The 27685-nt window shown below is 53.7% G+C and overlaps 1 protein-coding gene across 2 annotated transcripts; it reads left to right on the top strand.

Moving 5' to 3' along the window:
• Nucleotides 1-6460: 6460 nt before the first annotated feature.
• Nucleotides 6461-27477, top strand: LOC132207363 (cell cycle checkpoint control protein RAD9A-like). Of its 2 annotated transcripts, none has more exons than XM_059642773.1 (12): nt 6461-6535; nt 8313-8383; nt 12925-13083; nt 14521-14635; nt 16113-16212; nt 16334-16440; nt 17128-17234; nt 17465-17529; nt 18259-18366; nt 22132-22402; nt 23723-23869; nt 26285-27477. In XM_059642773.1, the coding sequence occupies exons 1-11, from the start codon at nt 6475-6477 to the stop codon at nt 23831-23833; spliced, it is 1275 nt and encodes a 424-aa protein (XP_059498756.1). In that variant the 5' UTR covers nt 6461-6474; the 3' UTR covers nt 23834-23869; nt 26285-27477. The 2 variants fall into 2 exon arrangements, with proteins under 2 accessions (XP_059498756.1, XP_059498757.1); XM_059642774.1 differs by having other exon boundaries at nt 23726-23869.
• Nucleotides 27478-27685: the final 208 nt, after the last annotated feature.

Below are 27685 nucleotides of genomic sequence, written 5' to 3' on the forward strand. Positions count from 1 at the left end.
CTGACCTGACGGGACTGAAGGAACGGGGGTATATTTCCGAGCCAGGATGAGAGTGGCTCGGAGGGGAACTTGCAGGGGGCAGGGGTCCCATGTACCTGCTTCCCCTTGTCCTTCTGGATGGAAGTGGGTCATGGGTTTGGAAGGTGCTGCCTGAGGGTCTTTGGTGAATCTCTGCAGAGCATCTTGTAGATTGTACACACTGCTGTGACTGAGCGTTGGTGGGGGGAGGGGGGGAGTGGGATGTTTGTGGATGTGGTGCCAATCGAGCGGGGGCTGCTTTGTGCTTTTTGAATGCATACTCACTGAGAATTTGTACAGGTCAAAAGAGCCAGCTAGCATGCAGCAAGATCCAACAAATACAGCAACATTCCAGCAAGGCATCATTCAGTACTGACCCTCCAACAGTGCCTGCTCCGTCAGCAATGACCCTCCGACAGCGCCCACTCCCTCAGCACTGACCCTCCGACAGTGCCCACTCTCTCAGCACTGACCCTCCGACAGTGCATGCTCCCTCAGCACTGACCATCCGACAGTGCCCACTCTCTCAGCACTGACCCTCCGACAGTGCCCACTCCCTCAGCACTGACTTTCTGATGTGTATGTATATTACCATTCTGTATTGGTCTTCTTCACCACATTCCCAGTGTGGGTCTAACTGAGGGATAGAGAGACCGGAACTGTGCACGGTGCTCCCAGTGTGGGTCTGACTGAGGGACATAGAGACCGGAACTGTGCACGGTGCTCCCAGTGTGGGTCTAACTGAGGGATATAGAGACAGGAACTGTGCACAGTGATCCCAGTGTGGGTCTAACTGAGGGATACAGAGACAGGAACTGTGCACGGTGCTCCCGGTGTGGGTCTGACTGAGGGATATAGAGACCGGAACTGTGCACGGTGCTCCCAGTGTGGGTCTAACTGAGGGATATAGAGACAGGAACTGTGCACAGTGATCCCAGTGTGGGTCTAACTGAGGGATACAGAGACAGGAACTGTGCACGGTGCTCCCAGTGTGGGTCTGACTGAGGGATATAGAGACCGGAACTGTGCACGGTGATCCCAGTGTGGGTCTAACTGAGGGATACAGAGACAGGAACTGTGCACGGTGATCCCTGTGTGGGTCCAACTGAGGGATATAGAGACAGGAACTGTGCACAGTGATCCCAGTGTGGGTCTAACTGAGGGATACAGAGACAGGAACTGTGCACAGTGCTCCCGGTGTGGGTCTGACTGAGGGATATAGAGACAGGAACTGTGCACAGTGATCCCAGTGTGGGTCTGACTGAGGGATATAGAGACCGGAACTGTGCATGGTGCTCCCAGTGTGGGTCTAACTGAGGGATACAGAGACTGGAACTGTGCACGGTGCTCCCAGTGTGGGTCTAACTGGGGGATACAGAGACAGGAACTGTGCACGGTGATCCCTGTGTGGGTCCAACTGAGGGATATAGAGACAGGAACTGTGCACAGTGATCCCAGTGTGGGTCTAACTGAGGGATATAGAGACCGGAACTGTACACAGTGCTCCCAGTGTGGGTCTGACTGAGGGATATAGAGACAGGAACTGTGCACAGTGATCCCAGTGTGGGTCTGACTGAGGGATATAGAGACCGGAACTGTGCACGGTGCTCCCAGTGTGGGTCTAACTGAGGGATACAGAGACTGGAACTGTGCACGGTGCTCCCAGTGTGGGTCTAACTGAGGGATACAGAGACAGGAACTGTGCACGGTGATCCCTGTGTGGGTCTGACTGAGGGATATAGAGACCGGAACTGTGCACGGTGCTCCCAGTGTGGGTCTAACTGAGGGATATAGAGACCGGAACTGTGCACAGTGATCCCAGTGTGGGTCTAACTGAGGGATATAGAGACAGGAACTGTGCACAGTGATCCCAGTGTGGGTCTGACTGAGGGATATAGAGACAGGAACTGTGCACAGTGATCCCAGTGTGGGTCTGACTGAGGGATACAGAGACAGGAACTGTGCACGGTGCTCCCAATGTGGGTCTGACTGAGGGATATAGAGACTAGAATCATATTTGAATGCATCAGCCCTTTAAGGTGAAAGAACAGGAACCGTCGGAGACCATGCAGCCGTTTTGTGATCCTGTTACACAGGGACTGGAGGAGTCCTTTAGGGTCATATGTTCTTGGAGATTTACTTTGCCAGAAAAGGCCCTTTGACCCATTAAGTCTGTGCCAGCTCAAACAACCACCTTTAAACTCTCTCATCCTTTATCCCAGCTCACGCCCGTAGTGTTGTCATCACAAGTGCACATCGAAATAGATTAGATGCCCTACTGTGTGGGTATAGGCCCTGCGGTCCAACAAGCCCACACTGCCCCTTGAAGCATCCCACCCAGCCCCATCCCCCTACAACCCACACACCCCTGAACACTCGGGGCAATTTGGCATGGCCGATCCACACAGCCTGCCCATCTTTGGACTGTGGGAAGAAATCGGAGCACCCGGAGGAAACCCACGCACACAGGGAGAATACGCAAACTCCACACAGACAGTTGCCCAAGGCTGGAATCGAACTCGGGTCCCTGGTGCTGTGAGGCTGCTGTGCTCACCACTGAGCCACCGTGCCACCCAGCTCTTCAACGTCCTGAGGATTTCTGCCCCTCCCACTCTTACAAGCAGTGAGTTCCCGATTCCCACCACATAACCCATTCGTTTATCTACCCAAACCGTTTGAGCTCCATCTCCAGCTCACATTTACTGCTCCCCAACTTCAGTAAACGAGCCAACTTTTTCCAAGCTGTTGTCAGTACTGAACCTGAAACCTCAACCCTGTCTCTCCCCCAAAGATGCTACCAGACCTGCAGACTTTCTGCAGCTGCTTCTACTTTTGTTTCAGGCTTACGCATCCATGATTCATTGTTTTATTTTGGTCAATATTTTAGACATTGTCAACATCTCCTCTCTGATCTTAAACTCTGCACCTTGGCTGATTAAAGGCATGTATCCTTTTTGCTTCTGAACCACTTTATCTAACTGTTCTGCCCCCATAAAGGACCAGAGTAAATTGTCGTCCCTCTGATCCTCAATTAATTGTGTATTCCCTAGCCTCATTTGTTCTACCCGAGTGCACCCCCTCAGGCATATCCAGAATGAATTGCATTTTCCACTGACCAGCCCATTGGACCGACCCGTCTATGTCCCCCCCGACATCTCAGGATAACCTCCTCACTCCTCACTATCCCATCCATTTTTTGTATCAACCTCCTACATTCAAGCGTAAATCATTTATATTTAACATTCAGCCCCTTCCCCAGCCTGTTACACAGGGGGACAGCAGGAGGCCATTCAGCCCCTTCCCCAGCCAGATACACAGGGGGGACAGCAGGAGGCCATTCAGCCCCTTCCCCAACCTGTTACACAGCGGAACAGCAGGAGGCCATTCAGCCCCTTCCCTGGCCTGTTACACAGGGGGACAGCAGGAGGCCATTCAGCCCCTTCCCCAGCCTGTTACACAGGGGGACAGCAGGAGGCCATTCAGCCCCTTCCACGGCCTGTTACACAGGGGGACAGCAGGAGGCCATCAGCCCCTTCCCCAGCCTGTTACACAGGGGGACAGCAGGAGGCCATGTAGCTGGTTCACAGCCAGTCTGTATCATAACACTCAACACACAGCTCAAGTCCATAACCGCTCGTCCACAACCGTCCCATAGCCCATGTCAGCAGTGACTCCATCCCAGCGCTCCAATTTACAATTGATTCTGTTGTCCTGTCCACTTCTCACAGTCCAGCCCCGACAGCTCCGAGGGGACGGACAAAGCTCTAGAAACCCATATGCCTTTTCCCCATCACTTGACTTCACCCAGATCTCTGACCCAGCCCCAGTTGCCCCATGGTGGCACCCCACAAAGAAAAGCCCTTGATGCAGACCTTTCCCCATCCCGAGGTTCCTCGCTGCATGAGGAGTTCGTGAGTTGTGTGTGATCTCCTGGTCCTTGATATGTAACAGTGTGCCAACATTCACACCACAAACACTTCCATCCAGAAGGACAAGGGGCAGCAGGTACATGGGACCCCCACCCCCTGCAAGTTCCCCTCAGAGCCACCCCTCATCCTGACTCGGAAATATACCCCCGTTCCTTCAGTGTCGCTGGGTCAGAATCCCTGGAATTCCCTCCCTAAGGAACACCCACGGACTGCAGCGGTTCAAGGCAGCTCACCCCCACCTTCTCAAGGGGGGCAACTAGGGACGGAGCAATAAATGCTGGGCCCAGACAGAGATGCCCATGCTCCTGAGTGACTACAAGCGAGAGTGTGGTAACCAATTGCTCAGGGATTGGATTCACACGGAGACAGGGAAAGCTGCATTATCTTCTGCTCCCATCTACTGGACAAAGCCCAGCACAGCATCTGGAAGTGGGCCCTTTCTCTTCAGAGCAGGTCAGAATGAGCAAAACCTGTTACCTCGGTCACTCCATCCCTCTGTCAAAGTAAACCTGACGGGGTGTGTTAATAGTGTAATGATGGAATCTATCAATGAGACAGCTTAAAAGGCAGGCACTGCCCAGAGCTAGGATGTCAGGCTGGTGCAATGCCAGTCACCATTTGAAACTGTAATGACACCAGCAGTTTTCAATCAAGATCAGAATCCCTGAACATGAGGTTCAGTATTCCACAAACATTTCACTTCGACACTCAGACTGGGCAAGTTACAGATTTGAGACAGAAACAGCAGGAGGATTAATACACCTCTAGTTATCACACTCTCTCAGGGAGATATCTGTACACTGACTTGTGTCTCTCAGTCCCCTCTCTCTCTCTCTCTCTTAGGGAGATATCTGTACACTGACTGGTGTCTCTCACTCCCCCCTCTCTCAGGGAGATATCTGTACACTGACTGGTGTCTCTCAGTCTCCCCTCTCTCAGGGAGATATCTGTACACTGACTGGTGTCTCTCAGTCCCCCCTCTCTCTCTCTCTCAGGGAGATATCTGTACACTGACTGGTGTCTCTCAGTAACCCCCTCTCTCTCTCAGGGAGATGTCTGTACACTGACTGGTGTCTCTCAGTAACCCCCTCTCTCTCTCAGGGAGATATCTGTACACTGACTGGTGTCTCTCAGTAACCCCCTCTCTCTCTCAGGGAGATGTCTGTACACTGACTGGTGTCTCTCAGTCCCCTCTCTCTCTCTCAGGGAGATATCTGTACACCGACTGGTGTCTCTCAGTCCCCTCTCTCTCTCTCAGGGAGATATCTGCACATTGAACGGCGTCTCTCAGTTCCCCCCGCTCTCTCTCTCTCTCTCTCTCTGTCTCTCAGGGAAATATCTGCACACTGACGAATGTCCCTTCTCTCTATGAAGACTAACCAACAGATACAGAGACAGGAACTGTGCACAGTGCTCCCAGTGTGGGTCAAACTGAGGGATATAGAGACTGGAACTGTGCACAGTGCTCCCAGTGTGGGTCTGACTGAGAGATATAGAGACTGGAACTGTGCACCGTGCTCCCAGTGTGGGACTAACTGAGGGACATAGAGACCGGAACTGTGCGCGGTGCTCCCAGTGTGGGTCTGACTGAGGGATATAGAGACTGGAACTGTGCACGGTGTGGTGTATTTGAGGAAACTAGAGAATCTATCGCTGTGCAGACTCTGACGGAAAATGCAATTTTGGGGGGAAATGATGGGAAATCCTGTTATGTCCATCGACACAGAGTGATGTGCCGGTGGAATTTACTCCGGAACATTAGATGTTTCAAGAAGGTGTTTGATGTATCTCTTGTGTCTCATGGTTTTGAGGGAAATGGGGGGTGGTAAACGTGAGCAGTCATGGAGCTTACTTCTCAGGCATGATCATATTGACTGGTGGAGGAGGTGTGATACACTGAGTGGCCTGTCTGTGTTGGTTCCTGCTATGTTTCAATGAAAGGTGGAAGCTAGGAAATGTTGTATCAGAGACAGTGGGAACTGCCGATGCTGGAGAATCTGAGATAACACGGTGTGGAACTGGTGGAACACAACAGGCCCAGCAGCATCAGAGGGGCAGGAAGGCTGACGTTTCGGGCCAAGACCTGAGATGTCAGCATTTGGGCTCCTGACATGCTGCTTGGGCCTGTGTTCCTCCAGCTCCACCCCTCGTTACCTAGAAAATGTTCTCCTGATGGACCCTATTACTTGCCTGGCCTATGGTGCAGAGTCAGTAAACTTGAAAGTATTGTATTTGTAGTTTTACTCAGCATTAAGGTGCTTTATCATGGTAGGAACTCGACGGGCCGAATGGCCAAATGATGAAACACAATTGCAGAGTGGTTCCCCCTTTTATGGAATTTTGGTCGACACCTTTTAAATCAAATCTTAGGGTGTGTCGGCTTTAAGAGCCTGCGGGGCGGGCGGGGCCTTTTAAATAGTGGCACATCCGGGTACTGGGCCTGCGGGGCGGATTTAGGTCCGGCCAATGGCAGGGCGTTTTGTTTGAGGATGAATTGTGGTGGGCTCAGCCAATAGGAGAGCGGTATATGGGAGAGGAAGCGTTCGGGTCGAGGATGCGGTTCGTGGTGACAGGCGGCAACGTGAGCGGTATGGCGGGGGGAGGGGAGACATAATCTTAACCCTTAGCCCCTCACCCCTCACCCTCTCACTGCCTCACGCTGACTCCTCCCACTGACCCCTCGCCCCCTCACCCTCTCACTGACTCCTCCCACTGACCCCTCACTGCCTTACCCTGACTCCTCCCACTGACCCCTCACTGCCTTACCCTGACTCGTCCCACTGACCTCACGCCCTTACCCTGACCCCTCCCACTGACCCCTGACCCCTCACTCCCTTACCCTGACTCGTCCCACTGACCTCACGCCCTTACCCTGACCCCTCCCACTGACCCCTGACCCCTCACTCCCTTACCCTGACACCTCCCACTGACCTCACGCCCTTACCCTGACCCCTCCCACTGACCCCTGACCCCTCACTCCCTTACCCTGACTCCTCCCACTGACCCTCACCCTGTCTGTCCCCTTTCCCTGAACCTAAGCCCCTCCCCCTCACTCCTCCTGACCCCTCAGTCCCCCTCCGCCCCGACCCCTCAGTCCCCCTCCGCCCTGACCCCTCAGTCCCCCTCCGCCCTGACCCCCCTGTCCCCCTCAGCCCCCCTCCGCCCCGACCCCTCAGCCCCCCTCCGCCCCGACCCCTCAGCCCCCCTCCGCCCCGACCCCTCAGCCCCCCTCCGCCCCGACCCCTCAGTCCCCCTCCGCCCCGACCCCTCAGTCCCCCTCCGCCCCGACCCCTCAGTCCCCCTCCGCCCTGACCCCTCAGTCCCCCTCAATCCCCCTCCGCCCTGACCCCTCAGTCCCTCTCAGCCCCCCTCCGCCCTGACCCCCCTGTCCCCCTCAGTCCCCCTCCGCCCCGACCCCTCAGTCCCCCTCCGCCCCGACCCCTCAGTCCCCCTCCGCCCCGACCCCTCAGTCCCCCTCCGCCCCGACCCCTCAGTCCCCCTCCGCCCCGACCCCTCAGTCCCCCTCCGCCCCGACCCCTCAGTCCCCCTCCGCCCCGACCCCTCAGTCCCCCTCAGTCCCCCTCCGCCCTGACCCCCCTGTCCCCCTCAGTCCCCCTCCGCCCCGACCCCTCAGTCCCCCTCCGCCCCGACCCCTCAGTCCCCCTCCGCCCCGACCCCTCAAGGTTTACACTGTTGCCTCATTGTCTACCCGCGAGACTGAAGTGCCAGCAATTGCAGAAATAAAACTCCAGAAGCCCTGCCGAGAGAGGCCACAAGGTCAGGTGTCGGTGACTGGGAACAAACACACAAATCGCTGGAAAAGCTCAGCAGATCTGACCGTGTCTATGTTCTTGTTTCTGAGGAAGAGTCACCGGATACTACAGCTTCACTGACGCTGCTGGACCTGCTGAGCTTTTCCAGCAATTTCTGATTATGTTCCCAGTAACTGACCCTCCGACAGCGCCCGCTCCCTCAGCACTGACCCCCCGACAGTGCCCGCTCCCTCAGCGCTGACGCCCCCGACAGTGCCCGCTCCCTCAGCGCTGACGCCCCCGACAGTGCCCGCTCCCTCAGCGCTGACGCCCCCGACAGTGCCCGCTCCCTCAGCGCTGACCCCTCCGACAGTGCCCGCTCCCTCAGCGCTGACCCCTCCGACAGTGCCCACTCCCTCAGCGCTGACCCCTCCGACAGTGCCCGCTCCCTCAGCACTGACCCTCCGACAGTGCCCGCTCCCTCAGCACGGACCCTCCGACAGTGTGGCGCTCCCTCAGCACTGAATAACATGCGCTGATGACTTACAGTGCTTAATTGGACGTAATGCTCTGTCATTGATAAACTTATTTTGTGAATATTTTCTGGATTTAGTTATTGGGAGAGCAATACACGCACTCTCGCGGATTGGTGAAGACTGTTACCTTGAGGCATTCGATGAAGGAGTGAGTATTATTGCATGGAAAGATGAAAGCAAGAAGTGGAGAGCTGACACACCAGTCAGTGTACAGATATCTCTCTGAGAGAGAGAGAGGGGACTGAGAGACACCAGTCAGTGTACAGATATCTCCCTGAGAGAGAGAGAGGGGACTGAGGGACACCAGTCAGTGTACAGATATCTCCCTGAGAGAGAGAGAGGGGACTGAGAGACACCAGCCAGTGTACAGATATCTCCCTGAGAGAGAGAGAGGGGGAACTGAGAGACACCAGTCAGTGTACAGATATCTCCCTGAGAGAGAGAGAGAGAGGGGGTACTGAGAGACACCAGTCAGTGTACAGATATCTCCCTGAGAGAGAGAGGGGGGACTGAGAGACACCAGTCAGTGTACAGATATCTCCCTGAGAGAGAGAGAGAGGGGACTGAGAGACACCAGTCAGTGTACAGATATCTCCCTGAGAGAGAGAGGGGGGACTGAGAGACACCAGTCATGGTACAGAAATCTCCCTGAGAGAGAGAGGGGGGACTGAGAGACACCAGTCATGGTACAGAAATCTCCCTGAGAGAGAGAGGGGGGACTGAGAGACTCCAGTCAGGTACAGATATCTCCCTGAGAGAGAGAGGGGACTGAGAGACACCAGTCAGTGTACAGATATCTCCCTGAGAGAGAGAGGGGGGACTGAGAGACACCAGTCAGTGTACAGATATCTCCCTGAGAGAGAGGGGGGACTGAGAGACACCAGTCAGTGTACAGATATCTCCCACAGAGAGAGAGAGGGGACTGAGAGACACCATTCAGTGTACAGATACCTCCCTGAGAGAGAGAGGGGGGACTGAGAGACACCAGTCAGTGTACAGATATCTCCCTGAGAGAGAGGGGACTGAGAGACACCAGTCAGTGTACAGATATCTCCCTGAGAGAGAGAGGGGGGGGACTGAGAGACACCAGTCAGTGTACAGATATCTTCCTGAGAGAGAGAGAGAGAGGGGGGAATGAGTGACATCAGTCAGTGTACAGATATCTTCCTGAGAGAGAGAGAGGGACTGAGAGACACCAGTCAGTGTACAGATATCTCCCTGAGAGAGAGAGAGGGACTGAGAGACACCAGTCAGTGTACAGATATCTCCCTGAGAGAGAGGGACTGAGAGACACCAGTCAGTGTACAGATATCTCCCTGAGAGAGAGAGAGGGACTGAGAGACACCAGTCAGTGTACAGATATCTCCCTGAGAGAGAGGGGACTGAGAGACACCAGTCAGTGTACAGATATCTCCCTGAGAGAGAGGGGACTGAGAGACACCAGTCAGTGTACAGGTATCTCCCTGAGAGAGAGGGGACTGAGAGACACCAGTCAGTGTACAGGTATCTCCCTGAGAGAGAGAGAGGGGGGAATGAGTGACACCAGTCAGTGTACAGATATCTCCCTGAGAGAGAGAGAGGGGGGACTGAGAGACACCAGTCAGTGTACAGATATCACACTGAGAGAGAGAGGGGGGGAACTGAGAGACACCAGTCAGTGTACAGATATCTCCCTGAGAGAGAGAGAGAGGGGACTGAGAGACACCAGTCAGTGTACAGATATCTCCCTGAGAGAGAGGGGGGACTGAGAGACACCAGTCAGTGTACAGATATCTCCCTGAGAGAGAGGGGACTGAGAGCCACCAGTCAGTGTACAGATATCTCCCTGAGAGAGAGAGGGGGGGGACTGAGAGACACCAGTCAGTGTACAGATACCTCCCTGAGAGAGAGGGGGGACTGAGAGACACTAGTCAGTGTACAGATATCTCCCTGAGAGAGAGAGGACTGAGAGACACTAGTCAGTGTACAGATACCTCCCTGAGAGAGAGGGGACTGAGAGACACCAGTCAGTGTACAGATATCTCCCTGAGAGAGAGGGGACTGAGAGACACCAGTCAGTGTACAGATATCTCCCTGAGAGAGAGAGAGGGTGGACTGAGAGACACCAGTCAGTGTACAGATATCACACTGAGAGAGAGAGGGGGGGGACTGAGAGACACCAGTCAGTGTACAGATATCTCCCTGAGAGAGAGAGAGAGGGGACTGAGAGACACCAGTCAGTGTACAGATATCTCCCTGAGAGAGAGATAGGTTTTGGACTGAGAGACACCAGTCAGTGTACAGATATCTCCCTGAGAGAGGGGACTGAGAGACACCAGTCAGTGTACAGATATCTCCCTGAGAGAGAGGGGACTGAGAGACACCAGTCAGTGTACAGATATCTCCCTGAGAGAGAGGGGACTGAGAGACACCAGTCAGTGTACAGATACCTCCCTGAGAGAGAGAGAGAGAGGGGGGAATGAGTGACATCAGTCAGTGTACAGATATCTTCCTGAGAGAGAGAGAGGGACTGAGAGACACCAGTCAGTGTACAGATATCTCACTGAGAGAGAGAGAGAGAGGGGACTGAGAGACACCAGTCAGTGTACAGATATCTCCCTGAGAGAGAGAGAGGGGGGACTGAGAGACACCAGTCAGTGTACAGATATCTCCCTGAGAGAGAGAGAGGGACTGAGAGACACCAGTCAGTGTACAGATATCTCCCTGAGAGAGAGGGGACTGAGAGACACCAGTCAGTGTACAGATATCTCCCTGAGAGAGAGGGGACTGAGAGACACCAGTCAGTGTACAGGTATCTCCCTGAGAGAGAGAGAGGGGGGAATGAGTGACACCAGTCAGTGTACAGATATCTCCCTGAGAGAGAGAGAGGGGACTGAGAGACACCAGTCAGTGTACAGATATCTCCCTGAGAGAGAGGGGACTGAGAGACACCAGTCAGTGTACAGATATCTCCCTGAGAGAGAGAGAGAGGGACTGAGAGACACCAGTCAGTGTACAGATATCTCCCTGAGAGAGGGGGGACTGAGAGACACCAGTCAGTGTACAGATATCTCCCTGAGAGGGAGACAGGGGGTACTGAGAGACACCAGTCAGTGTACAGATATCTCCCTGAGAGAGAGAGGGGGGGGACTGAGAGACACCAGTCAGTGTACAGATACCTCCCTGAGAGAGAGAGAGGGGGGAATGAGTGACACCAGTCAGTGTACAGATATCTCCCTGAGAGAGAGAGAGAGGGGACTGAGAGACACCAGTCAGTGTACAGATATCTCCCTGAGAGAGAGAGAGAGGGGACTGAGAGACACCAGTCAGTGTACAGATATCTCCCTGAGAGAGAGAGAGAGGGGACTGAGAGACACCAGTCAGTGTACAGATATCTCCCTGAGAGAGAGAGAGGGGGGACTGAGAGACACCAGTCAGTGTACAGATATCTCCCTGAGAGAGAGAGGGGGGACTGAGAGACACCTGTCAGTGTACAGATATCTCCCTGAGAGAGAGAGAGGGACTGAGAGTCACCAGTCAGTGTACAGATATCTCCCTGAGAGAGAGAGAGGGGACTTAGAGACACCAGTCAGTGTACAGATATCTCCCTGAGAGAGGGGGGACTGAGAGACACCAGTCAGTGTACAGATATCTCCCTGAGAGGGAGACAGGGGGTACTGAGAGACACCAGTCAGTGTACAGATATCTCCCTGAGAGAGAGGGGGGGGACTGAGAGACACCAGTCAGTGTACAGATACCTCCCTGAGAGAGAGAGAGGGGGGAATGAGTGACACCAGTCAGTGTACAGATATCTCCCTGAGAGAGAGAGGGGGGACTGAGAGACACCTGTCAGTGTACAGATATCTCCCTGAGAGAGAGAGAGGGACTGAGAGTCACCAGTCAGTGTACAGATATCTCCCTGAGAGAGAGAGAGGGGACTTAGAGACACCAGTCAGTGTACAGATATCTCCCTGAGAGAGGGGGGACTGAGAGACACCAGTCAGTGTACAGATATCTCCCTGAGAGGGAGACAGGGGGTACTGAGAGACACCAGTCAGTGTACAGATATCTCCCTGAGAGAGAGGGGGGGGACTGAGAGACACCAGTCAGTGTACAGATACCTCCCTGAGAGAGAGAGAGGGGGGAATGAGTGACACCAGTCAGTGTACAGATATCTCCCTGAGAGAGAGAGAGAGAGGGGACTGAGAGACACCAGTCAGTGTACAGATATCTCCCTGAGAGAGAGAGAGGGGGGACTGAGAGACACCAGTCAGTGTACAGATATCTCCCTGAGAGAGAGAGGGGGGACTGAGAGACACCTGTCAGTGTACAGATATCTCCCTGAGAGAGAGAGAGGGACTGAGAGTCACCAGTCAGTGTACAGATATCTCCCTGAGAGAGAGAGAGGGGACTGAGAGACACCAGTCAGTGTACAGATATCTCCCTGAGAGAGAGAGAGGGGACTGATAGACACCAGTCAGTGTACAGATATCTCCCTGAGAGAGAGGGAGGGGACTGAGAGACACCAGTCAGTGTACAGATATCTCCCTGAGAGAGAGAGAGGGGACTTAGAGACACCAGTCAGTGTACAGATATCTCCCTGAGAGCGGGGGGGACTGAGAGACACAGTCGGTGTACAGACGGAGACAGCGTGTTGAGCGAAGTGCGCTCCTGATTTCACGAGTGTCCGTGTTCTCCTCCTTCCTCCAGCTGGCTGTCCGGACAGTGAATTCTTCACGATCGGCTTTTGCAAGTTTCCTTTTTGCTCCTGCCTTCTTCCAGAAGTATGATCCCAGCATTTGTCCGACATCTGAGCCTGACGCATCCCCTTCACAAACGGAGAATTTCCGCTGTAAAATCGTCATGAAGGTGCAAACTCTTGTTGCTTTCATTGGGACAAAAGAACAGTCAAAGATCGTGAGAGGGGCTCTGTCGGAGGGTCAGCGCTGAGGGAGCGGGCACTGTCGGAGGGTCAGTGCTGAGGGAGCGGGCTCTGTCAGAGGGTCAGTGCTGGGGGAGCGGGCTCTGTCGGAGGGTCAGTGCTGAGGGAGCGGGCACTGTCGGAGGGTCAGTGCTGAGGGAGCGGGCTCTGTCGGAGGGTCAGTGCTGAAGGAGCGGGCACTGTCGAGGTTGTCAGCGCTGAGGGAGCGGGCGCTGTCGGGGCGGTCAGTTCTGAGGGAGTGGGCGCTGTCAGAGGGTCAGTGCTGAGGGAGCGGGCACTGTCGGAGGGTCAGTGCTGAGGGAGCGGGCACTGTCGGAGGGTCGGCGCTGAGGGAGCGGGCACTGTCGGAGGGTCAGTGCTGGGGGAGTGGGCACTGTCGGAGGGTCAGTGCTGAAGGAGCGGGCACTGTCGAGGTGGTCAGCGCTGAGGGAGCGGGCGCTGTCGGGGGGGTCAGTGCTGAAGCAGCGGGCGCTGTCAGAGGGTCAGTGCTGAGGGAGCGGGCGCTGTCGGAGGGTCAGTGCTGAGGGAGCGGGCGCTGTCGGAGGGTCAGTGCTGAGGGAGCGGGCACTGTCGGAGGGTCAGTGCTCTGGGTGGGCACTGTCGGAGGGTCAGTGCTGAGGGAGCGGGCACTGTCAGAGGGTCGGCGCTGAGGGAGTGGGCACTGTCAGAGGGTCAGTGCTTGGGGTGGGCACTGTTGGAGGGTCAGTGCTGAGGGAGCAGGCACTGCCGGAAGGTCAGTGCTGAGGGAGTGGGCACTGTCGGAGGGTCAGTGCTGAGGGAGCGGGCACTGTCGGAGGGTCAGTGCTGAGGGAGCGGGCGCTGTCGGAGGGTCAGTGCTGAGGGAGCGGGCGCTGTCGGAGGGTCAGTGCTGAGGGAGCGGGCGCTGTCGGAGGGTCAGTGCTGAGGGAGCGGGCACTGTCGGAGGGTCAGTGCTGAGGGAGCGGGCACTGTCGGAGGGTCAGTGCTGAGGGAGCGGGCGCTGTCGGAGGGTCAGTGCTGAGGGAGCGGGCACTGTCGGAGGGTCAGTGCTGAGGGAGCGGGCACTGTCGGAGGGTCAGTGCTGAGGGAGCGGGCACTGTCGGAGGGTCAGTGCTGAGGGAGCGGGCGCTGTCGGAGGGTCAGTGCTGAGGGAGCGGGCTCTGTCGGAGGGTCAGTGCTGAGGGAGCGGGCACTGTCGGAGGGTCAGTGCTGAGGGAGTGGGCACTGTCGGAGGGTCGGCGCTGTGGGAGCAGTTTTCTTACTGCCCTGTCTCTCCTTGTGCCTGTCCTATGTCTCCATCCATGTGTCTGTTTGTGTGCTCTGCTGTTAGGCAGCAGCTTGATTAACTTTTCACTCTCCTTCCTTCTCTCGGATCCACTCTCCAGTCTGTCCTGGCCGTTTTTAAGTCACCGTCCACTCTCGAGAAGACTGTGGAGAAATGCAAGATTGCACTAGGCCGAGGAATGGATCAGCTCATCATCCAACTTCTCTGCAAATATGGTGAGGAGGGTTTTTTTCTTGCTTCGATGAGCACTGCTAATGAGCCATTGCTCCTTATCTCTGTTTGCTCAGTACAGTCTCAATCCCATTGCTGTTGATCTGGGTCACATGCAAGACAGACACTGTCAGTGTGGCGTGTTTCCTTCCTTATTAGACTTGACACTAGTGATGCTTATATTTAAAATAATCAACCGTGATTTTTTTGTCTTCATTTCTTGCCCATCCTGAGAGAAGGTGGGGGTCAGCTATCTTCTTGAACCGCTGCAGCCCACGTGCTGTGGCATGACTCAAGCCTCCCTTAGGGAGGGAATTCCAGGGATTCTGGCCCAATGACACTGAAGAAATGGGAATGTGTTTCCCAGTCAGGATGGGGGGGGTGGCTCGGAGGGGAACTTGCAGGGGGTGGGGGTCCCATGTACCTGCTGCCCCTTGTCCTTCTGGATGGAAGTGGGTCGTGGGTTTGGAAGGTGCTGCCTGAGGATCTTTGGTGAGTTTCTGCAGAGCATCTTGTAGCTGGTACACACTGCTGCGACTGAGCGTCGGTGGGGGGAGGGAGTGGGATGTTTGTGGATGTGGTGCCAATCGAGCGGGGGCTGCTTTGTCCTGGATGGTGTCGAGCTTCTTGAGTTGTTGGAGCTGCCCCCATCCAGGGGCAAGTGGGGAATATCCCATCACCCTCCTGCCTTGTGCCTTGTAGATGGGGAGACAGGTCGGGAGTTACTCGCTGCAGGATTCCCAGCCTCTGACAGCTCTTGTAAACACGATGATAAGCTCAGTTCAATTCTGGTCACTTGATCATAACTCCTCGATTGACCCAGCCTCCCTGACTGTCTCAGGCAGTACATTCCAGGCCCTAACCCCTCGATTCACCCTGCCTCCCCCCACAATCTCAGGCAGTGTTTTCCTCATCCTGACTTCGAAATATATCCCTGTCCCTTCAGTGTCGCTGGGTCACAATTCCTGGAATTCCCTCTCTAAGGGGATACTGTGGGCCAACCCACAGCACATGGACTGCAGCCGTTCAAGGCAGCTCACCCCCACCTTCTCGAGGGGGGCAACTAGGGATGGGGCAATAAATGCTGGGCCCACATAGTGAGGCCCTATGTCCTGTGGGGATATAAAAAGTAGAATCTGACTGACATACCCATTGAATCTTGAAGGAACAAGATGTGGTCAATGGCTGAAGCCAGGAGTATGGTAGGGATGCAGTTGGGGAGTGTCACAATCTTAGGATAAAGGAAGCTGCCATCTCAGACTGAGATGAGGATCATTACTCGCACAGTGGTGAAAGTTTGAAATGAGTTTCTGGACACTGACAGACCCCAGGGAGCAGGGGTGTTGAAAGCTTAAGGTAGGGGAGTTGTGGGAATGGACTGAAGGGGTGAAAAGGCGTGCTGCTTCAGTGACTGTGTGCGCGTGTCTGCAGGTGCTCCTCCTTCTCCGGTTTAATCGGCTCCTGTAATCCTCCTTCATCCAGGCATCACCAAAACGCACAACCTCACCTTCCAGGAGTGCGAGACTCTGCAGGCTGTATACAACAAGGAGCATTGCCCAAACACATTACGAGCGCAGCCCAAGTGAGTGCCCAGGCCACGCTGTGGGTTGGTGGGCGAGGGTGGGGGCTGGTAATGGGGGCACTTGATGCAGTGCTGCCCCTGGTGTGGGAGTGCTCACTGACACTGCCCTTTGCACACCCAGGTTATTCACTGACACAGTCGTTCATTTCCCTACCAACCTCGAGGAGGTGACTCTCGAGATCAAAGGTCGGCGGGTCTATTTCCGAAACTACATTGAGCCGGATACAGGTAAGGATCGCGAACTGTACGGGGTCAGTGTTTATTCAGCAGCGTAAGGCTCACTCGCTGTGTAACCGTACAGGGTACAGTGTTTATTCAGCAGGGTAAGGCTCACTCGCTGTGTAACCGTACAGGGTACAGTGTTTATTCAGCAGGGTAAGGCTCACTCGCTGTGTAACCGTACAGGGTACAGTGTTTATTCAGGGTAAGGCTCACTCGCTGTGTAACTGTACAGGGCCAGTGTTTATTCAGCAGGGTAAGGCTCACTCGCTGTGTAACCGTACAGGGTACAGTGTTTATTCAGCAGGGTAAGGCTCACTCGCTGTGTAACCGTACAGGGTATAGTGTTTATTCAGCAGGGTAAGGCTCACTCGCTGTGTAACCGTACAGGGTATAGTGTTTATTCAGCAGGGTAAGGCTCACTCGCTGTGTAACCGTACAGGGTATAGTGTTTATTCAGCAGGGTGAGGCTCACTCGCTGTGTAACCGTACAGGGTACAGTGTTTATTCAGCAGGGTAAGGCTCACTCGCTGTGTAACCGTACAGGGTACAGTGTTTATTCAGCAGGGTAAGGCTCACTCGCTGTGTAACCGTACAGGGTACAGTGTTGATCCTGAGAAAGAGTCATGGGGGAAATGTGCTGTGTTTTCACTGGGTCTCTGAACTGTTCACACTGTCCTGTCTTGCTGTTCCCAGATCCCAGGAAGACAATGCACACAGAGATGGTTCTAACCCCACTCGAATTTGATGAGTTCTCCATGAAGGACGAGACAGAGATAACTTTCTGCTTGAAGGAGCTGAGGGTGAGGTTGGGTTTGTGGGGTGTGGGAGGGTCCGGAGTCTTCCGAGCGGCTCTGGAGGAGGGAGTATACACAGGAGTGATGGTTCTGGAGTGAGGCTGCCTCCAGGGCTGACCTTCTCCAGAACCTGGGCAGGGTCTGGATCTGCAGTTTCCTGGGAACATGTGGTGGGGTTGTTTAGAATCTGAGCTGGATGTTTACCGGTTTAATATCTCTCTTATTTCTCTCCAAAGGGGCTATTGGGATTTGCAGAGGCCTCAGGACTTCCTGTCACCGTCCACTTCCAGGGCCCCGGCAGGTGAGCATTAGTTTAGACTGGGTTAGACAGTCTCCCTGCCTCCATTGTCCCCCTCGTCCCCTCGTCCCATCCTCTCCTCCCTCCCACCCACCTCTCCTGGTTCAATCGAGACTGCAGGAGGGCGCACCAGGAGCGGCACCAGAGATACCTGAAAATGAGGTATCAACCTGGAGAAGCCCCCAGACAGGATACTTGCACACCAAGCAGTGAAAACAGCAAGTGATAGAGCTAAGCGATCCCACAACCAACGGATCAGATCTAAGCTCTGCAGTCCTGCTACATCCAGTGGTGAATGGTGGTGGTGGGCAATTAAACAGCTCACTGGAGAGGAAGCTCCACAAATATCCCCATCCTCAATGATGGAAGGGCCCAGCGCATCAGTGTAAGAGATAAGGCTGAAGCTTTCACAGCAATCTTCAGCCAGACGTGCTGAGTGAATGATCCATCTCGGCCTCCTCCAGTGGTCCCCAGATACACAGATACCAGACTTCAGCCAATTCAATTCACTCCACATGATCAAGAAATGTTTGGAGACACTGGATACTGCAAAGGCTACGGGCTCTGACAATATTCCGGCAATGGTACTGATGACTTGTGCTGCCCGGACGCGCCTGGCAGAGGGTGGGGAGGAGTGTGCCAGCGGAGAAGTGGGTGTGCGTGTGTCTTGGGAATTGCGGTTTGTAGGGTTAGAATTCCCGTGGGATTTGAAACGTGCCTCCTCTTCAACAGCCCTGCCATCTTCAGCCTGCACGAGGCTGTCCTCGAGGTGAACTTTGTCCTGGCCACACTAGCAGATGTGGAATCGCAGAGCACGTGTCATGCTGGAGGAGACGGCAGGTATGTTTGACTGGGTAAGGGGGGGGTGTTGACGTGACCCGTATGACAAGCAGGAAGAGCTGCGGGTATTCAGCAGATCTGGCCGTCTGCAGAACTGAGGTTTCAAGCCCATGACATAGGACTGTATCAACTTTGTTTAGTTCACCCAGACTGAAGCTCAGGACAAGGAGCAGTACAGATCTGCAAAAGATCATAGGACAAGAAGTAGACCATTCAGCCTTTCAAACCTAACCCAGACTGGGCATTAACGTTAACCACACGTCCCTGCCTGCCCCTGGCCACTTCTCAAAAGAAGCAGCAGCTGGAATAGAGCTTCTGGCCCATCAAGCCTGCTGCTCCATTCCGTAAGATCATGGCTGATCTTTTCATGGACTCAGCTCCACTTATCCACCCGCTTACTATAATCCTTAATTCCCTTACTGTTCCGGTATCTGTCTTTGCCTTAAAAACATTTAACAAGATAGCCTCAACTGCTTCACTGGGCAGGGAATTCCACACATTCACATCTCTTTGGGAAAAGAGATTCCTCTTCAACTCAGCCCCCTTATTTAGAGGCAGTGCCCCCTCGTTCCAGTGTCGCCCACCAGTGGAACCAACCTCTCTGCTCCTATTTATGTATTTATAAAATCCTCCTCATTCTTCTACATTCCAGTGAGTATACTCCCAGACCGCTCAATCTCTGCTCATAACCTAATCGTCTCAAATCCAGAATCAATTCTCTCAATTCTTGATTAAAATCTCTGTCTAACTCAGGCTCGAATGCATTCACTGACCCTGTGCACCCCCAACACTGCTGTTTGGGGGGGGAGAGAATTACAAACATCCCCACCCTCTGTTAGAATAAATTCCGCCTTTTCTCAGTATTAAACAGGAGACCCTTTAGTTTTAAGCTCTGCTTCCCTGTTCTGGACTCCTCCACAAGGGGTAACCCTCTCAGTACCCTCCCCGTCCGTCTCCGTCCTCAGAATCTTATACGTTCAATAAGGTCACCTCTCATTTCTCTGAAACTCCAATGAAGCCAGGCCCAACCTGCTCAAACTGCTCCTCATTAGATAGAACCCCCTTAATCGCAGGAACGAGCTGAGTGAACCTTCCTCTGAGCTGCTTCCTGTGAAGGTGTGTGCTTCGTTCAGCAGAAACATGCAGCTACTCCATGTGGAGCCTCTCCAATATCCTGTACTGTTATCGCAAGGCATCCCAACATTTATCTTCCATCTGTTTCACTAATGGTCACCTGACAATCAGCTTTCTCACTCACTCGCTGCATCCATGCACCAACTGAGTGTGACTCATTGACCGGGACCACTCTGCCCCTCAGCGTCCTGCAGCCCCTCTCCATTTCCATTGCAGGCAGCTTTTCTGCACTTGCTGTCAAATTGGACTAGTTTGTACTTCACCTCCAGAGTTTCCTCTCTGCCCTCTGACTGAAGAAATGTCCGCTTGTATGAGGCGAAGAAAGCTGCTCCCATACCATGAACCCGGGCTGTAAACTCTGCAGCCAGAGGTGGACTGAGTGCAGCCCCTCAACTTGAGCTCTGGTGCTCTCCCTTCCAAGCGTTGAAAGCATTATTTGCTGAAGTCGATATGTTGAACAACCCCAATAATTCATCTTCTCACCCAGTGGAACATTGCTTCTCACTCTGCAGTAAGATGGTGCAGGGGAAAGAGGAGCTGATGAAATCAGAAACTGAAGACCGCGCAAGAAAGAAAGGTGTGAACAGGGGCTATGTGGGACAGGAACAGAACTTTGACAAGGGACTGAGTTACAGTCAGAGGCAAGCAATCCTGCAGCGGGTAACTCCCGTCCTGTCTCCCCCACCACCCCACCACCCCGCCAAAAGTCTGTCCCAACGTCTACAAGGCACAAGGCAGGAGGGTGATGGAATACCCCCCACTTGCCCCTGGATGGGGGCAGCTCCAACAACACTCAAGAAGCTCGACACCATCCAGGACAAAGCAGCCCCCGCTCGATTGGCACCACATCCACAAACATCCCACTCCCTCCCCCCCGACGCTCAGTCGCAGCAGCGTGTACCATCTACAAGATGCTCTGCAGAAACTCACCAAAGATCCTCAGGCAGCACCTTCCAAACCCACGACCCACTTCCATCCAGAAGGACAAGGGGCAGCAGATACATGGGAACAGTGTACAGATACCTCCCTGAGAGAGAGAGCGGGGGGTACTGAGAGACACCAGTCAGTGTACAGATATCTCCCTGAGAGAGAGAGAGAGAGAGAGGGGAGTGAGAGACACCAGTCAGTGTACAGATATCTCCCAGAGAGAGAGAGCGGGGGGTACTGAGAGACACCAGTCAGTGTACAGATATCTCCCTGAGAGAGAGTGGGGGGACTGAGAGACATCAGTCAGTGTACAGATATCTCCCTGAGAGAGAGAGGGGGGGGACTGAGAGACACCAGTCAGTGTACAGTTATCTCCCTGAGAGAGAGAGAGAGGGGACTGAGAGACACCAGTCAGTGTACAGATATCTCCCTGAGAGAGAGAGAGAGAGGGGGGACTGAGAGACACCAGTCAGTGTACAGATATCTCCCTGAGAGAGAGAGAGGGGGGGACTGAGAGACACCAGTCAGTGTACCGATATCTCCCTGAGAGAGGGAGGGGACTGAGAGACACCAGTCAGTGTACAGATATCTCCCTGAGAGAGAGAGAGGGGGGGGTACTGAGAGACACCAGTCAGTGTACAGTTATCTCCCTGAGAGAGAGAGAGAGGGGACTGAGAGACACCAGTCAGTGTACAGATATCTCCCAGAGAGAGAGAGAGAGGGGGGGACTGAGAGACACCAGTCAGTGTACAGATATCTCCCTGAGAGAGAGAGGGGGGGACTGAGAGACACCAGTCAGTGTACGGATATCTCCCTGAGAGAGAGAGCGGGGGGTACTGAGAGACACCAGTCAGTGTACAGATATCTCCCTGAGAGAGAGAGAGGGGGGAACTGAGAGACACCAGTCAGTGTACAGATATGTCCCTGAGAGAGAGAGAGAGGGGGGGACTGAGAGACACCAGTCAGTGTACAGATATCTCCCTGAGAGAGAGAGAGGGGGGGAACTGAGAGACACCAGTCGGTGTACAGATATCTCCCTGAGAGAGAGAGAGAGAGGGGGGTACTGAGAGACACCAGTCAGTGTACAGATATCTCCCTGAGAGAGGGGGGGACTGAGAGACACCAGTCAGTGTACAGATATCTCCCTGAGAGAGAGAGAGAGCGGGGGCAGTGAGAGACACCAGTCAGTGTACAGATATCTCCCTGAGAGAGAGAGAGAGCGGGGGCAGTGAGAGACACCAGTCAGTGTACAGATATCTCCCTGAGAGAGAGAGAGAGAGGACTGAGAGACACCAGTCAGTGTACAGATATCTCCCTGAGAGAGAGAGGGGGGACTGAGAGACACCAGTCAGTGTACAGATATCTCCCTGAGAGAGAGAGGGGGAACTGAGAGTCACCAGTCAGTGGACAGATATCTCCCTGAGAGAGAGAGAGAGGACTGAGAGACACCAGTCAGTGTACAGATATCTCCCTGAGAGAGAGAGAGAGAGAGAGGGGGGACTGAGAGACACCAGTCAGTGTACAGATGTCTCCCTGAGAGAGAGAGGGGGGGGGAAACTGAGAGACACCAGTCAGTGGACAGACATCTCCCTGAGAGGGGGGGGACTGAGAGACACCAGTCCGTGTACAGAGACAGGTAGTTGCACTCCCCTGCGGGATTCTCGCAGCACACTGCTGGTGTCATGCTGACATGTTTGTTTCAAGCTCTCGAGGAGGACCCCATCCTGTTGCTGACGATTTCATGAATGAGGAGATGGATTCCTACATGATTGCCATGGAGAACAGCGCCATGGAACAAATGCTGTCGGGGACTGAGCTTCCTCCAAACGATGGTGCCCCACCTCGAAGCCCCACTTTCCCCCTGGCACACAGCAATAAGAGAGGCCATGGTCTAGTGGGAGAGGCAGTGTCAACTCACCACGAAGAGGAGGAGGAGGAGGATGCAGAAATACCTGCCACACCCCCACACAAGAAGGTACCCATCCCAGCTGTCAGTGCTGGGGGAGCGGGCACTGTCGGAGGGTCAGCGCTGAGGGAGCGGGCTCTGTCGGAGGGTCAGTGCTGAGGGAGCGCCGCACTGTCGGAGGGTCAGTGCTGAGGGAGCGCCGCACTGTCGGAGGGTCACTGCTGAGGGAGCGCCGCACTGTCGGAGGGTCAGCGCTGAGGGAGCGGGCTCTGTCGGAGGGTCAGCGCTGAGGGAGCGGGCTCTGTCGGAGGGTCAGTGCTGAGGGAGCGGGCGCTGTCGGAGGGTCAGTGCTGAGGGAGCGGGCTCTGTCGGAGGGTCAGCGCTGAGGGAGCGGGCTCTGTCGGAGGGTCAGCGCTGAGGGAGCGGGCTCTGTCGGAGGGTCAGCGCTGAGGGAGCGGGCTCTGTCGGAGGGTCAGCGCTGAGGGAGCGGGCTCTGTCGGAGGGTCAGCGCTGAGGGAGCGGGCTCTGTCGGAGGGTCAGCGCTGAGGGAGCGGGCTCTGTCGGAGGGTCAGTGCTGAGGGAGCGGGCTCTGTCGGAGGGTCAGCGCTGAGGGAGCGGGCTCTGTCGGAGGGTCAGCGCTGAGGGAGCGCCGCACTGTCGGAGGGTCAGCGCTGAGGGAGCGGGCTCTGTCGGAGGGTCAGTGCTGAGGGAGCGGGCTCTGTCGGAGGGTCAGTGCTGAGGGAGCGGGCACTGTCGGAGGGTCAGTGCTGAGGGAGCGGGCTCTGTCGGAGGGTCAGTGCTGAGGGAGCGGGCTCTGTCGGAGGGTCAGTGCTGAGGGACCGGGCACTGTCGGAGGGTCAGTGCTGAGGGACCGGGCACTGTCGGAGGGTCAGTGCTGAGGGAGTGGGCACTGTCGGAGGGTCAGTGCTGAGGGAGTGCCGCACTGTCGGAGGGTCAGTGATGGTACCCAATGAAGTGACTGTCGTTTCAGGAGAAAAGCTCATCCCTTCATTTCTCCCCTTTCTCTGTCGTCTTCTCCTTCCCAAATGGCTTCACTACATCCCTGTTTTGTTCTTGCTACTGACTTCTCCCTCATTCTTTTCTCATATTCCACCTTATTCCCATTGCTCCCTTCGCTCGCTCCCTTTTCCTCCCTTCTCCCCACCTCCGTCTCTCTCTTCCAAACGCCCCCCCCCAATCTCTTTCTCTCTCTGTTCGTCTCACCTCCTCCACAACCCTTTCCTCCCCTATGGTTTTCCCCCCCTGCTGCCTCACCTACTTTCTCTTTTCCCCGTCCCCACCCCACCTTCTGCTTACTCCCCACTCCCCCACCCCCACTTTCCCCCACTTTTCTACCCTCCCTCCCTCTCCCCCGTCTCCACTTGCCAGCAGTTCCGCTCGCTGTTTTTCGGCTCCCTGCTCTCAACGAGGGAGAACCCGAGGTTGGTCCTGGGTCATGAGGTCCTGGCTGAGGCAAGTGACAGTGACAGTGAGACCTGACATCGGAGAGAACTGGAGCGAGGAGACACCGCACAGGTAAGGTGTGGGTCAGCAGTGTGACCCCTTCAACCCAGAGGAGTGACCAGGAGTGTGGCTGGGAGCGAGTACGAGGGCCTGCGAGTGAGTGTGAGGCAGGAAGGGAAAGACTGGGAGTGAGTGTGAGGGGTTCCCTCCCCCCTTCTGTAGCTTCACACGTAGGTTTTACAGGGTTGGAGTGGGGACAGGCGTACAGGCTCGGGGTGTGTGGTTGGGATGCCATTGGATCTAGGAGTTCTTGGCCAGCCCAACATTTCCTCCCAACCCTGAATGCCCCAGAGGGCAGTTACCAGTTGCCCACATTGGGTCTGGAGTTACATGTCGGCTTAGACTGGATCAGGATGTGAACCAAATGGGTTCTTCCTAATGATCAGCAATGGATCCATGGTCATCATTAAACTCATAATTCCAGAGTTTCAGTGAATTCACATTCCACCATCTGCCCTGGCACGATCTGAAGCTGGGTCCCCAGCACACGACCTTTCCTGGATGGACAGTCCAGCGATGTTACCAGTAGGCCACGCTTGGGCAAACATTGTCTGTTTCTCCTGAAACATTGTAGCCGAAAGGGGATGCGGGTAGGCCTTTTAGAACTGACATAAGGAGAACTAAACAAGTATTTTGCATTAGTATTTACTGTGGAAAAGGATATGAAGGCTAGAGAACTTGAGAAAATAAATAGTGACATCTTGAAAAATGTCCTTATTACAGAGGAGGAGGTGGTGGCCATCTTAAAATGCCTAAAGGTGGATAAATCGCTGCGAGCCGATCAGGTGTACCCTGGAACTCTTATGGGCTGCTGTGGCAGTGATTGCTGGCTTTCTTGCTGCAATGTTTCGTAGAATCCCTATAATGTGGAAACAGGCCCTTCGGCCCAACACGTCCATACTGACCCTCGGAGCATCCCACCCAGACCCATCCCTCATAACCCACCTTATCTACACATCCCTGGACACTGTAGGCAATTTCCCATGGCCAATCCACCCTAACCTGCACATCTTGTGGGAGGAAACCGGAGCACCCGGAGGGAATCCATACAGACACAGGGAGAGTGTGCAAACTCCGCACAGATGGTGGAATGAAACCCAGGTCTCTGGTGCTGTGAGGCTGCATGCCAGCCACTGAGCCACTGTGCCACTCAAGTGATGTCAATAGCCACAGATGAGGCGCTGGGAGACTGGAGGTTGGCTAATGCTGTGCCACCATTTAAAAAGGTGGTGAGGAAAAGCCAGGGAACTATAGACCAGTGAGCCTGACATCAGTGGTGGGTAAGTTGTTGGTGGGGATTCTTAGAGATAACATTTACATGTATTTGGAAAGGCAGTGACAGATTAGGGACAGACAACATGGCTTTGAGTATGTGAGTTTGTGCCTCACTAACTTGATTGAGTTTTTTGATGAGCTGACAAAAAGGATTGATAAAGGTAGAGCAGTGGACGTTGTATTGTGTGGACTTCAGTGAGGTGTTTGACAAGCTTTCACATGGTAGATTGGTTAGCGGCGTTACATCACGTGGAATTCTGTGAGATACAGAACTGGCTCAAAGGCAGGACGTGAGGGCTGGTAGTGGAGGGTTGCCTTTTGGACTGGAGGCCTGTGACCAGTGGCGTGTCACAAGGATTACTGGTGGGTCCATTGCTTTTTGACATTGTAAATGATCTAAACGAGAATATGAGGTATGGTTAGTAAGTTTGCAGAAGACCCTAAAATTGAGGGGGTACTGGACAGGGACAAAATGTTGTAATTGCCAGGGCTACAGGCCAAGAGCTAGGAGATGATGGGATTAGAGAATAGCCAGGTGGTGGGTTTTCACTCACACAGACACTGGACCAAATGACCTCTTCCTATGCTGCTGATCTCTATGACTCTGTCACCAGGTATCTTTAATAAACTCAACGATCAATTTAATTTGAACAAAGCCCATTCTTAACACTAGTGGCTGCTTGTGTTTAACATCTTTCGGGGGTTAGATCAGGAATTAAAACCATTTAATCTCGCAGACACAATCTCATAACACGGAAGGCAAGCTACAGAATCCTTAGAGGAGAAAGAGGCCACTCTGTCTACACCAGCTGTTCAACTGGGCATCGTTCCCAAGCACCAATCTCCTTCCTTTTCCCCGGATCTGTGCACCATATTTCTCTGAGTAACAATCCGGTGCCCTTTCGGAATGTCTCCATTGAACCCTCCTCCCCCACGTTTCTAGGCAGTGCATTCCAGACCCTAACCACTCACTGGGTGAGAATGTACTTTCTCGAAGCACTCTTGTTTCTTTTGCTGATCACTTTGAGTAAATTGTGAAGATGAGTCTCTGCAGAGTTGGTGGTATTTAAAGCAAAAGGGGCAAAAGGAAAAATACTAACACAAAAGGAACAGGATGTGATGATGACTTCTCGCCTTCTTTTCCCTGGCCAGTTCCAACGGCAATCAACTTGGACTCCAGATTCGAGAAAACACTCATGGTTCAGCTTGTCCTGTTTTATCGCAGAAACTGAAACTTCCATCAGGTTCCCAGGAAGCTCATTCAGAATGGGATTCCAGGAGAGACACTTGCAGCTCCTAATCATTGGCTGCGAAGAACAGCCGACAAAGGATTATGAAACATCTATTTTAATAGGGGGTTCCTTGTTCTCTCCAAAGTCTGCATCTCCCAGCCATTAACGCAATGAGCCCTTACTCCCCTTGAAAGCTTTACTTAACTGCATTCCCAGTAAAGGAGCAGATCACTTGCAGTACACAATAAACTGTTGATTCCGAGGAATCACATGGTTAAAAATGCTTTTCAATCCAGCAAATGGTTAAATACACTAGAGCGCGTCAGTATTTTCCATAAGTCCCTGAAATATAAACCTGTATCTCCCAATTTTGTTACATACAGCGATAGACTGATTGGTTTAGTTTGGGAGTGTTGACTAAACATGGGGAGAAAGGGTCACCACTTTAAAAAGAGGAGGGGGGGGAGAAATGAATCCATCGCAATTTGGGAAAATAAAAAAAACAAGTGAAGCTGATGATGCTTTCAAGGCAGTGTTAGTTTTTGGGTGACACTGAATGCAGACGAACTGGCATCATTTGTTATGGGATCAGGAGGGGCTCAGCAGTATTAACAATGAATTGCAGTTGTAGACAGACCCTTGGAAGAAAATGAAGACAGAGGGCAGCACAGAAACTGTCTGAAGCTGACTCCATCAAGATCTCTCGCTTGCCCTTTGTAGAGTAGCTTTCACCAATTCCCTGGCAAAGCGGGAAAGCTACACTCTGTTGCTGTGAGAAATCATTCTAAGAGGCAGTAGGAAAATGGGTATTCTGACCAAAGTAAACCTGTAACCTACAGACTGATCGTCACAGTCCACATAACAATGAGACTTCATCAAAGATTCAAATGGATTGTGAAACCAACTCCTTTGGGCTTTGAGGTAAGCCCTGGTGTTACAGAACTGTCTTCCTCCATTGGAGTTATTCCCCCAGCTCAGTCTGCTTCACTTCATATTTCTGTGCACGTGTGTGTACTTGCGATACTGAAGGGGTAGAGTTTAAGTAACAGAATTACTAATCTTTTCTCTTCACTGTTCTTGGGAGTTTCACAATAAATGGTAATTTTCTTTTAACCTGGCGTGGTTTGTTTGCATCCTGTGGAGGCATCAGTCAGGTGTGAATTGGGCTTTTTGTTAGTTTATTTGAATTTTTATGTTTAGTAGTGATTCCAGGAGGAGAGAGAGGTTTGATATTGGAGCAATCTCTCAAGCCAGCCATGATAAGACCCACACACAAACTCTCATACACTCGTGTGTTTACGCACTCCAGTAAATGAACAAG

This window comes from Stegostoma tigrinum, chromosome 46 (assembly GCF_030684315.1).
Source record: "Stegostoma tigrinum isolate sSteTig4 chromosome 46, sSteTig4.hap1, whole genome shotgun sequence".
NCBI classification, from domain to species: Eukaryota; Metazoa; Chordata; class Chondrichthyes; order Orectolobiformes; family Stegostomatidae; genus Stegostoma; species Stegostoma tigrinum.